Source organism: Aulostomus chinensis, chromosome 15, assembly GCF_037954235.1.
Source record: "Aulostomus chinensis isolate RoL2024-O1b breed Wild chromosome 15, RoL_Achi_v1.0, whole genome shotgun sequence".
NCBI lineage: Eukaryota > Metazoa > Chordata > Actinopteri > Syngnathiformes > Aulostomidae > Aulostomus > Aulostomus chinensis.
In genome coordinates, this window is record NC_141334.1 from 19,668,223 (window position 1) to 19,681,472 (window position 13,250).

General features: G+C 42.5%; 1 protein-coding gene across 1 annotated transcript; it reads left to right on the forward strand.

Moving 5' to 3' along the window:
* Positions 1-2,173: 2,173 nt before the first annotated feature.
* ftr83 (finTRIM family, member 83) lies at positions 2,174-7,760 on the forward strand. Its single transcript, XM_086226884.1, has 7 exons — positions 2,174-2,816; positions 3,043-3,138; positions 3,319-3,552; positions 3,763-3,922; positions 4,036-4,092; positions 5,603-5,671; positions 6,772-7,760. The coding sequence occupies exons 1-7, from the start codon at positions 2,241-2,243 to the stop codon at positions 7,296-7,298; spliced, it is 1,719 nt and encodes a 572-aa protein (XP_086083010.1). The 5' UTR covers positions 2,174-2,240; the 3' UTR covers positions 7,299-7,760.
* Positions 7,761-13,250: the final 5,490 nt, after the last annotated feature.

A 13,250-nucleotide genomic window follows, 5' to 3' on the forward strand; every position in this document is an offset into this window, starting at 1 on the left:
CCCACATGATTTCCTCTCCATAAAAGATCTATATTTTTGTTTTGTGAAAGCAAAGTCTGTTCATGCCCACAAAGTATGAATCCCTTTTCATATTTGAATTTCACTGTAAGAGCCTGCTGAAAACGACTGCCGTAGAAGAAAAATGTATTTAGTTTGAAGTCACGCAAACCTTCAAGTCACTGAAATTCTGTAAGTACTTGTATTCATATCTGATTGTCTCCACTACAGAGGTAATGATTTGCCTCTTGACTTGTTAGCAAGATACCTCACAAACAATTGGCAAATTTTGAAGAAAAATTGATAGGATTTTATACACACACAACTCATTTGAGAGATACGCTAAATATGAAACTCCTGGAGATAGTAAAATTAATTCCCTGCAAAATTATCTTCTTTATCTTTTTGTCTTGATTTTCTAGCTGTATTTCTATAACCGTTTGCCCTGTCTGTTCAAAGATGCCCCGTATACAAATAAAAACCATATACCCCTCATAAAACCTCCTCTGAACCCTCCTTTGTGGCCTCGGTGATCTGGTACCACTTCAACATACTTGTAATTGAAAGAGATGATAAAGATGTCTCTGCTGGTGATATATATATATATATATTTATATATATATATATATATAAAATGACATTTTTAAAAGTAAAAAAAATAAAAAATGAATACACATTTTTGGAGGATACTAAGTTCATATTTCGTACCCAAAATGCCTCAATTTTTAGTTCCTGTTGTGCCTGTAGCTGTAGTTGTCACTGTCTCTAAATGTTATAAAGACAGGTTTATTTCACTGCGACACATGAAGAGGTTTGTCTAAATGTTGCAGAAATATAAAATCAAAGAGTTTCATTCTAAATTCAAAAAAATGTTTTCAGTAAAACAAAATACGCTTGTTTTGCGGGTTTTGGTTCATCATGACCCTTATTAGTGGAAGGTTTCTGTCAAATAAGACTCTTGCGTGTCAGCTGTAGTTACTTCTGTTGATGGACAACAGACCGTATAACACTGGCCACTCTGCTTTGGCCATCTTGGCTCAAACACAATGGAATCTTTTAAGCAGCCTTTCTTGGCCCTCCTGTTATCTGGGCTATCAAGTGTAGTTGCATTCCTATCTCCATTTCAACAACCCTGAAACTCCATCTCTGCTTAGGGTGTGTGTGTGTGTTTGTGTGTGTGTGTGTGTGTGTGTGTGTGTGTGTGTGTGTGTGTGTGTGTGTTCACTGTATGTGGAAATACACAGAGGGAAGAAGAGGAAACATTCTTCTGATTACCTTGGTTTGACTGAGCAAATACTCTTATTAGGGACAGTTAAATGGACAAAATTCAGAGTGAAAAATGGTTGATAAATAACTAGTTTCAGGGTGAGGTGAATGTTAAAATATCAGGTTCAGTTTAACAAACACCAAACAAACTGAAACCGATAAAGCAGTTAAAATGCCACATATTATCCTCTAAGAGTCAAGCAGTGATGAAGAGTGCTGATCTTTCACTGATGAGTCATTACCACCTTAAAAAGAAGTGTAAGAATTAATCTCATTAGTTCGAGGTCAGTTTGTTCTGAGACTTGAGTGGATATCATCAGCAGCCTAAAGAGAACAGTCTGTCTCCACTCACTCTCTAACACTCAGCAATTAGAATCTACTCAACAGGAAATGGTGACACGCCCGCAGTTTCCTCACAGCACATTGTTTTATCCGTGCCTCATTGCACTCAAAAAATTGGAAACACTGACTGTATTTTTTTCCTAAAGAATACGTCAGTCAATCAAACAGAAAAGTGTTGTAACTTGACAAAGATATACTGAAAATAAAAGATACATTTAAAGTGCAACAGTCAAATTTTTGAGTGCACCTCTGAATGCCATCATAGGCTGCAAATACTACAAACTTACTCGACACTTTACACGTTTTCATTTTTACTTCTTTCATGCCTAAAATTGATTTAATTTTTTTTTTGGGGGGGGGTGCATACATGACTTAAAATACACTCAAACCTGTGCTTATCCCACATTTCATTCATTCTCTCTACATTCTGTAACAGATGAAGGCATTTACTGTGTCCTTTCTTGCCCCGCCCTTGTTTTACTGGTTTCGGCTCAACCAGTTTAGTCTCTCTCTGTTTACTCTATAAAACCTGTGCTGGTAGTACCTGTGCGATCACTTTGCTACTGTGCTGACACAAGTCACTGACTGTCACCACATCTTCAGTGTAGTAGAGGGGAGAACAACACGTTATTTCCATGGCATCTGACCAGGACAACTGCTACTTGTGTAAGGAATACCTCAGGGATCCTGTCTCCATCCCATGTGGACACATTTTCTGCTCCGTTTGTCTGAAGACTTACTGGGACCATGCTGACCACACGGGTTCCTACCTCTGCCCAGAGTGCCGAGTCTCCTACAACAAGAGGCCCACCCCAAGACGCATCGGAGGCTCCCGGCACTCGACTATGCAACGCAACACTGAATCCTTCCCACCTCCACCTCCATCCCCTGACTACAACTATGCAGGACCGCAAGATGTGGGATGTGACATTTGCATTGGCAAGAAGCACAAAGCCATCAAGACGTGCCTGATGTGCCTGGCCTCCTACTGTGAGAAGCACCTCAAGCCCCATTTTGAGTCGGCCACCTTTAAAAGGCACAAGCTGGTGGACGAAATCGGCCACCTGGACAGACAGATCTGTCCTCAGCATCAGAAGGGTCTCGAGCTCTTCTGTCGAACCGACCAGATGTGTATCTGTGTGCTGTGTACAGTGAAAGAACACAAAGGTCATGACATGGTGTCTGCTGAGCAGGAAAGAGCTGAGGAGCAGGTAGGCGACACTTTTGGCCCGTGATCTACTTAGCGACAGGTTTACTAATGTGTTTTTTAGCAAGGTTATTACATGAGTGGCAAGAAATGCATGAATGAGCATTTTAAAGTGGATTATTCTGTGAGACATACCCACATGAAAGTAACCTGCCTTTACTGTCAACCATTGATTAGTCAGTTGTCAATTTGCTGAAATGCTTTTACTAATAACCTTGTTTGCCTTGTAGCAACGTCTGGGTGCCACCCAGGCTGAGATCCAGGAAAAGATCCATGATCGCCTCAAACAGATGGAGGAACTGAAACAAGCAGTGGACGTACTCAAGGTTTGTGCCCTCATCATCCATCAGACAGATAAAACCAGACAAACCACTAGAGAATGAATGGGAAGTTAAATCAACTACCAACACAGAGCGCATTCCTCTGTGTAGCAGTAATGACAGGTGAAAGTCAAACCAGCACGACTGCCAGCTGATTTATGACGTGCCTCAATATTTCCTGTGCAGAACTCAGCCCAGAGAGCGCTGCAGGACTGTGAGAAGATGTTTGGGGACATGATGCGCTCCATTGAGAGGATGCAGCAAGAAATGGCCAAGATGATCTCTACCAACAAGAGAGCGGCCCTCAACAACGCTGAGGGCCACATGGAGCGTCTCAGCCATGAGATCGCTGACCTGAGGAGAAGAGACAACGAGATCACCCAGCTGTCCCGCACCGAGGACCACATCCACTTCATCCAGGTAGCCAACAGCCACTGAGAGGAGACCCAGTAACTTAGATGTAATGTTAGGCGAATGATGGATCAATTATCAAAACACATTTGGTACTCTTTGAAGTTACCTTTGTGGATCTCACCTTGAATGTATGTCAACTACTGGATAATAACATACAAAGCTGAGTGTAAAACATCATGTTTTAGTATCATAACTGCATCACTGCTTCTTCATCAGAGCTACCACATGCTGATCGCCCAGACAGAGGCTGAGGAGCTGCCCACAGTCACCGTTAACCCTTACTTTACCTTTGGCCCAGTTACCAAAGCCGTGTCAGAGATGAAGCAGCACCTGAATGACTTTGGCAATGATGAACTTGTCAAAGTAGCCAAGGCAGGTGAGTCCAAGCTGGCATCAAGGTGTCACTTTTAGATAACTTATATTAATTAATACCAACATTTTATTTACTGCTAACATGTGATAACACGTTATTATTTATTTTTTTTGCAGTTAACAAAATGAGCTTTTGTCAACTAGATGATTCCAAAAAGAGGCGGTCAGTGAAAGGTGAGTCAGCTATTAAGATGATAATATCTGTTTATTTGTATTCATTTGACAGCAAAACAATTTTTCCAGTTAATTGACAATGGCGGGGGTGGCACGGTGGTGCAGTGGTTAGCGCTGTCGCCTCACAGCAAGAGGGTTCCAGGTTCACACCCCGGCTCGATCACAGGATCTTTCTGTGTGGAGTCTGCATGTTCTCCCTGTTGCTGTGTGGGTTCTCTCTGGTACTCCAGCTTCCTCCAACAGTCCAAAGACATCAAGAGGGCACGAGGCTGATTGATACTCTAATTTGACCGTAGGTGTGGCTGTGAGTGTGAATGGTTGTCTGTCTCTATGTGTTGGCCCTGTGATGGACTGGTGACCTGTCCAGGGTGAACCCTGCCTCTTGCCCAAAGGCTGCTGGGAAAGGCTCCAGCCCCCCGCGAATCTCAACATGATAAGCGGTAGAAAATGGATGGATGGATGACAGTGGTTGCATAGTTGCAGCCTTTTGAAATGATATGAAATATATTTAATGTAGAAAGTCAAATAGATTTATAGTTTTCTTTGTCCTCAATGGGGTTTTGTGTGATTCTGTTTGATATTTGAGTGTATCTTGAGGTCAAGAAGTGTTAACATGATTAAATGTTTACTTTTATGGTGATGTCAGTAAATTTACACTAACATGGAGTCCTAGCATGGCCAAAGAGAGAGAAAGAATATATATTTTGGGACTGCAAGCTATAACTTTATTCCTTTAATTTAGTTATATCTTGTAGTCACAAATTAACTGAGGGACAAATTATCGCCTTTTTGCCTCAAAATGTACATTTTTTCCCCCTCTAAAAAAAAACCAAAGAGAAATAAAGTCCTCTCACCATGGCCACTAGGGCTCTGTACATTTATACACTCCTTGTACAAGTAGCATGATCTCTTGACAGCTTATTAATACTACAACAATCACAATATCTGGTTTACTTCATGTTTATCAGTCTTGTTAATATCATGGAGATAGCACATTTACAGTGCTGCTGCCCTATCATTTATTATATACTGTATCAGAAATAAGGGGCTGCACAGTGGTGCAGTGGTTAGCACTGTGGCCTCACAGCAAGAAGGTTCCGGGTTCGAGTCCCAGCTCGGGCGCGGGATCTTTCTGTGTGGAGTTTGCATGTTCTCCCTGTGCTTGCATGGGTTCTCTCCGGGTACTCTGGCTTCCTCCCACCGTCCAAAGACAGGCAATTGGAGACTAGGCGGATTGGATTCTCTAAAAATTGACCGTAGGTATGAATGTGAGTGTGAATGGTAGTTCGTCTCTGTATGTTGGCCCTGCGATGGACTGGTGACCTGTCCAGGGTGTACCCCGCCTCTCGCCCGTAGATGCTGGGATAGGCTCCAGCCCCCCCCCCCCCCGACCCTTACTTGTAAGGAATAAGCGGAAGATGACAATGGATCAGAAATAAGTTTTTGTCATATCAGCAGTATAAACTTGCCTGCTCAAACTATTTCCTGATGAGAAGATTTACCTCCACAGCTGATGAGGCGCCTGTGTATCGCTCTCTGCCAGTCCAGGAACCCCAGTACAGAGAAGACTTCCTGAAATGTGAGTCTCAGCTTCTCTAACACTTTGCTCTGCTCTTGCTGCTCGTTTCAGTGCATGAGGCAAATCAGTGACCCTCTCTGTCAGACCCTGCGGCCGACCACAAAATTGTATTTTAATAACTATTTTGGTTACACAGTGCTGACAGAGACATGATTAACTGACTACAATGCACAGCTTTGTGACTTTAGCTGCAGTTTAAAGCTATGGTGCTTCTTATTTACGCGTACAGTCATACATTCAGGTTGTCATGTCTGAGAGGATGCACCGTAGAGACGCTAACCCAGCTAGCTACATCTGTTCTGCACTCGCTTAACTTGAATGTGGATAAATATCTCAAATTGTAGGAGAACAGAGGCACATAGCTGTTGTATGACGTTCAAATCAAAGTCTCCACCATTTTACAGCTCAAACAACAAAGGTGGAGTAGGCCATGGCGGCGCCTTTAATGTAAATGCATTGACAGCTGTTTGTAATAACCGTCACAACCAGAAGATGGAGACAAAAATGTTGCACTAGCTTTAAATGTTTTCTGCTTGTTTTTTTTTACTAGGTCCACCATTGTTTTAAAGCTGATGTTAACTGACCAGCCAAATAAGAACCATAAATATGAATGAAATGAAGATGACAAAGATCTTTGCTTGGCTTATAATGTAAAGGCTAAATCTTTCTGTAAAGTACAATTTGTTAGATCTATTTTTCCGTTTGTGGTCAAATTCACAAACAGTCTTGATACCTGTGGTATTACAGATGATAGGCTGGGCAGAACTAGCCGGGGCCGTCGGGTGTCTCACCAACTGTGACCTGCACAGGTGGAGGTACACAGCAAGCAGGTGACCTCTAACCCCTGGAATCACTCTGATTTCCATGTGTTCAGCCAGAGGGTCTCACACTTTTCCCTACTATCTCATTGTTGCTTCTGCTTTGTTACACAACTAACATGCTAAGGATTTTCTGCTACTCTCTGGGAATTTGCAGCTGCTGATGGTGATGTGGGTTTTAGCTCCAGTGAATATAAGGCTTTGCTCATCTTTTGGATTTTTCTCCTCTCAGGAACAGTCGAAGCTAACTATTTCCTCTTTGTGTCCTCTCTGTCCTCGTAGATGCTTGTCAGCTCACCCTGGACACGAACACGGCCTACAGACAGCTCTACTTGTCACGAGGGAACAGAAAAGCTGCTCTCAAGAGAGATCCCCAGTCCTACGGTGACAGTGCTGCCAGATTTGACTCCCTGCCCCAGGTCTTGTGTATGGAGTCCCTCTCTGGAGGGGCCTACTACTGGGAGATTGACTGGAGTGGGGAGGGGGCTGCCATTGGTGTCACCTACAAAGGCATCAAGAGGACAGGTTATGGAGACAGCTGCCGCATCGGCTACAATCGCAAATCTTGGAGCCTCTTCTGTTCTGACTCCAGCTACTCAGCCCGTCACAATAAGGACCAGATAGAGGTTAACGCACCCTACTCCTCCCGTATTGGCGTGTTCCTGGACCACGCAGGGGGGACCCTGTCCTTCTACGCTGTAGGAGACACAATGTCTCTCATCCACCGCTTCAAGGCCTCGTTCAGTGAACCGGTCTACCCAGGCTTCTGGGTTTGGTACGAGTCAGCCATCACCATCATCCAACTGTGAAGCAACAACACACTGCCAATGATCAATATTCCGTAGTGCTCTAGCTCTGCCATAGAAGTTACATATCAGCGCTACATATTGTATTTCTTTACTGTATAATTTTTGTGTTGGGGATCTGTGCTCTTGATGAAAACCTACTAATCAGCATGTATAAATTGTGATGAACAAAGTGAATGAGTGATGAAATGATTATTTAGAATAATGAAGGCTGATTGAAATATGTCATTTGATTATTTACAGAGACTTTTATTTTTATCAATAAACATTTTCTAACAAGAATATACTGTAATGTTCCATTTTTGCTCTCAGTCTACAAGCACTTATCATGAAAGCATTATGAAGTTTTATTCTTCTTGTTCCTGTTTGTTCAAAGAATGTGCATAAGTATTGTGAGAGTATAATGTTTAGTTTTTATTGTATTATAGACTAAAATTTGTAAATAAACCAATATGAAATTGAATTAAAAATGAAATTAAAGAAAACATGTAAGAAGCACTTAAATGATGGATGTTCTACCTGGACCTGATTTTCCTACCTTTTCAGTTTAAGCGAATGCTGGAAATACTTAATTTTTTTAATCACTCCATGATGTTACAAGGGCCGAACTGCCTGCAGCCCCAGAGCACACAATGATAAAATCCACCGGGGCTACTGGCTACTTTCTAACTACACCCACTAAAAGTGCAATTTTTTCCATACTGACCTGCTCAGACTGTTATGTAACTTTGCAACCACAAATGGAAAGGACAAATTTCCATTCCATTTGAGACTAAAAAAAAATCAAGAAAATATGGTCTTTTTTGAAAAGCCTTGAGGAAGAGTAATGTTGATATTATTGAACTTTGAGAGGTTATGAAAGGGATTTTGAGGCGATGTAAAGGTGAGGTGAGTTCACACATGGTTTAGATTCTTCCATCTTCAGTTTTGAAATGTTTGTGATTGTACATTGTAAAACTTGTTGGCCAGTCATGCAAAGATTCCAGAAAAGATGAAAGATGACTATACTAGGTGCTTTAATGTAGTGCCTGATGTCACAACAATTTATTTTCATTTAACCTCCTTTGTACTGCAATTGAAGTGAATTACTCGAAAATAGAGGTGCCAGTGTGCACCTAAAAGAGTGCAAATGCTTGTTGCTGTGTGTGTGTGCGTGTACGTGTGTGCTGTGTGTTGCTGTGTGCAAACATAGTGTTTGTTTTAAAAGACAGTTGTGTTCCCCTACTGTTAGTAAAAAGGTGTACCACTTGCACCTCAAAGACCTATTTCATGTTTTTGAGGAAACAAATATTCATTTAAAGGAACAGTCTTCAAAAGTGTACGCACAAGCACAGAACTCTTCCTGTCTCATTTCTTTTTCTGAGGTGGATGTAGATCGTGGAATCTAGGAACTGCAGCCTTACAGGCCGTGCTTTGAAGGAAGGATATGAAAAAGCCCCAGAAGCCTTAAGGATACAGTCAGCGAGTGAGGCCACTGTCTCGTCTCACAATATCCTTCTAAAAGGAGGCTATATTGAAAGAAGGGTTTATGTTAGGACTCAAGACTTAGACCATACATACATTTTAGGAAAGACTTGACATTTTAGTTTGTGGCGGCGCAGTGGTGCAGTGGTCAGCACTGTTGGCTCACAGCAAGAGGGTTCCAGGTTTGAGCCCCAACTCGAGCACAGGATCTCTCTGTGGAGTCTGCATGTTCTCCCTGTTCCTGTGTGGGTTCTCTCTGGTCCTCCAGCTTCCTCCCACAGTCCAAAGACATCAAGAGGGGACAAGACTGATTGATACTCTAAATTGACTGTAGGTGTGACTGTGAGTGTGAATGGTTGTCTGTCTCTATGTGTTGGCCCTGTGATGGACTGGTGACCTGTCCAGGGTGAACCCCCCCTCTTGCCTGAAGGCTGCTGGGATAGGCTCCAGCCCTCCCGCTACCCTTGACAGGATAAGAGGTAGAAAATGGATGAATGGATGAATGGATGGATGGATGTTAGTTTGTATTACTTTAAAGAATTTTTTGGTCTCTTGACAGAATGCCTTAAAACTTTACTTCTACTTTACACAAATTAATCAAAATACATTTACCAAACATGAATCAATTTTAACATACATAATTTGATTTATTTTGTACAAGCAGCAAGTGACAAGCAGCATATAAGATATGATGGTTTTGCTGTTAAAAATGCTGGATCTAATACAATGATAATTTACTTATTATGTTTTTCAAATTACGTGTGCGCCCTCTAGTGGAGAAACATGTGTATAGACCACCATTCCCTTCACTGTTTCTGTTGTAACCAGGGATGAAAGTGGCTTAAAAGTCTTGCTGGAAATGTACGCACACGGGAAAGATTGTTAAAGTATAAAGTAAGTAAAGTAACTGCCAGACCACCTGGAGGAGCAACATTTCATGAGTTTTTTTATTATGTTGAAGCCCCCAAAAATCTGATTTGTTCTGAAGAAAAAATGAATACGCTCCTGGATTTGAGCAGGGCCCCCACACTGCCCAGTGTTCGGGTCCTAACTAGGAAGTATTTTAACTTCCCAATCAGGCACTGAGCTGAAACTACTTCCTTGACTGTATGGTGGTGATTTGGTACCAGAAAAATCCCAAACAAAGCATTTGTTGATGACTACAAATAAAATGTACGAACCCAATAGACCCAAGCAATCCAAGCTTCAGAAGGTATTTGCAGTATCAAATGATATAAGATGCGCATATTTCTAAAGTTACATGAAAAATACATGAATGCTTATTAAAAATCTCACTACTGCATGGAGGAAATAATGTCATATTTGGAAGCATGGACACCGCAGGGAGTTGAACCCCATTCCAGTTGTATGGAAGTACCTCTACCAGTGTCTTTTGCTTTTTTTAATGACATTTGGGGAAAGAAAACCTTCATTAGCAACAGCATTTGATGTTAATATGCAAATGTCTATTCTGGTGTAGGAGGAACTCACAAGTGTGTTAAAGCTACATAGAATGGTGTGTGTTTTGTTGTTGAATGTCATTAAAATGGATGTAAATATGCTGTTGCAATGAAGGAAAAAAGAACCCCTGGAGTGCGAAAGGAGAAGATTTTGGAGGACTAAGTTCATGTAGGTTTAATGTGTTTAAAACATTTCTGGTTTAATATAAAAAGATGAAATAGAAGTCAAAGGTTCTATTCATCACCATCTGCTACTGATTGTGCTTAGCTAACTAGCAGTGAGCTGGTCTCTAATGCAGGACACAAATGTGTCTGTCTTCTTGTCCTGCTCTTTTGATGAAGGGCCATAAAGTGTATTTTCTAAAATGTTGCCATGTCATATGTACTGTAGGTGTGTATTTAGCTTGTTGCCATAGTAACATGCTAAACATTACTTACCTGAAGAGACCTGCTCCACCAAGGCTACACCCAGATATAAAGGCTGGTCTACCTTGGTCTCTTTGCATCGGTCTCATGAGTAACAGGGTCAAGGATCGGCAGAAGGACCCTGACGTTGCCTGACCACACCCCCGCGCAAGATCTTGCTGCCACCCGAGGAGAAGAGAGGGATGAGGAAGGGGGGGGGGGGGCTCTCACGCTTGACAAGGGAAAAGAAAGACAATCCAGGGTTGAGTTGATTCCCTCATCATCCAGCATCCTCATCTCATTAAAAACATCATTCAAAACAACCAACACTCCATCCATCTATCAAATCCACACTTTAGTTAGGAGTTCCTACCTGGAGGTCCTCTGTCCCGACTTCCTCTGTCCCCGTCATCAGCCACACCAACACCAGTGACCTCTGGGTCTCTGAGGTCGTGGACTCTCCGTGTCCCGTCCCAGTCTGCCTCCTCCTGTGCTCCTCTCTCCACCCAGAGGTGGGCTGTACCCATCACCTCTGGGTCTGTGAGGGACTGGATCCTGCTGGGTTGATGTCTACAGCTGCCGGTGAGCAGCTGAGACCAGCAGCTTCATCAGGATCTTCATCCCATCGCTGTCACTCAGGTGAACCTTCACAAACAACACATTCAAAGTTAATGGACTAAATCAACACTTGACTTTGAATACATGAACTTTTACTGTCAACTACAAAGAGATGCATGTCACACATTTCCTGCTGCCATCACCACATCGGGTTTACTTACGCCATCTCTGCACCACAGCTCACGGCGTTGCAGGGGGAAGTGCTCAGCAACAGGCACGTACTTCACACCTTAAATAAACATCACAATCACTAATCATTAAAATGCCTGCACAGATCGTAGAGACACTTTTGGTTCTGCAAAAGCTGATAATGTGTTTTTGATAGATGCTTCAAAAAACAATGTAACTATGGAAATGTAACTTTCACAAACTGTAACCAGCAAAAGGCAGTAAATTATCAACTACCAGTAAATTTGATTTTCTAGATACGTGCAGGTGTTTTTGGATAAACACATCAACTGTCACATGCAACTATTAACAAAGACTTCCTTTTCATACAGAAAAGTAACATGATTCATTTCCACTAATCAGACACAAAGAACCCAAATCCCTCAACCAAGAAAAATCACAAATAAAAAAGTAGCCCAATTTACAAACGTACTCACCCATTCGTGCAGCCACGTGCTGAAACTCCCGGCGCAGAGCTTCCTGGTGAGCCACGTCAATGTTGAGACGTGGAGGGAAGTCAAGAACAAAGACCTAAAAACAACAACAGATGAAATCAAACTGCTCATCGAACACATTTAAATCTTATCTATGCATGTCTAAAAGTGTGTACAACCAACCACATTTAACCCTTTAGTAAATTACTAAAAACAAACAAACATTAAAAGCATCTACGTACATTCCTCCAGCGCCTGCAGACGGAGGTCAGGAGCAAGCCGAAGTCTGCTCCTGCCTGGCTGATGGTCCTGCTCCTCGTCAAATTGTTGCTAGGAGCCAGGAGGCAGACGACCTCGGGTGAACGGGGCACCACAGCGTGGAGGACCTCAGTCCTCAGCTCAGCGGCGCTGGCCCCTGGTGTTGACATCACACCGAAGGCCAGTCTTCCCTCAGGCATCCTAACGAAACCATCCACGACTCCTCGCAGGTGGGAGTCTCCAACGATCAGTCCAAACTGAAACAAAACAACCAGTTGCTTGGAAAAATAAATACAAAATCATGTTGACTTGGACTAATTTCATTTCAATTCCACATCACTTCTACCTTCTGGTGTGGAGACTCCACTGGAAGGATCAGCTTGTGGCTTTTTCCAGTCAGCTCTGAAACTGGCCATTTCTGGACAGCGTGCCGGTAGCCAGTACCGTAGCCTATCAGGAACCAGTGGAAACACACAAATTTAACTAGGAGACATTCTTGGTAAACCAGGCCTTCTACAAACAGGGAGTATAACAGGCACCTTAAATAAAAGCAATGTTACATGGAGTCGCTGGTACATACGTGCATCATGGTGGAAGCGAGGCTCCTGTGGCTCCCAGGTCACAGTTGACCAGGTTGTAGCCCGAGAGCGATGGCCACGGCCACGAGGCATCTAGAAGAAGAAGCCCAGACATGAAATAACTCAAGCAATCATAAAAAACTTGTTGATGCGTTTACATACTTGGTCCAAACCAAGGAGCCACAAGAAGCTACGTGACAATCACCTCAATCAAATCAATAGTTGCCATATTTTATGCTTTTTTGAGAAATATTCATTTTCCTGCATTTTAATATCATTCCTTCTGAAATTCTTCATGATCACGCTTGTAGTGCTGCTTCATTCACAAATTACTACATGCCATCAACAAGTCACACCCCTGCATGTCTGTGCAAAAAATATCCGTGATTACAGATGGTTGTTTTAGAGAAATCTGCAGAGAGTTTCACCAGGAGCCACACATCAGTAAATCAACGGCAAAAGAGGCTCGTCATCGAAAAGGCAACGCAATGTAGGCCTGGTAATCTACTGAGACCAAGTAGGATTCTATAGCATTTAGAAGGGTTGAAAAACAACATCCTGCTGGCACAA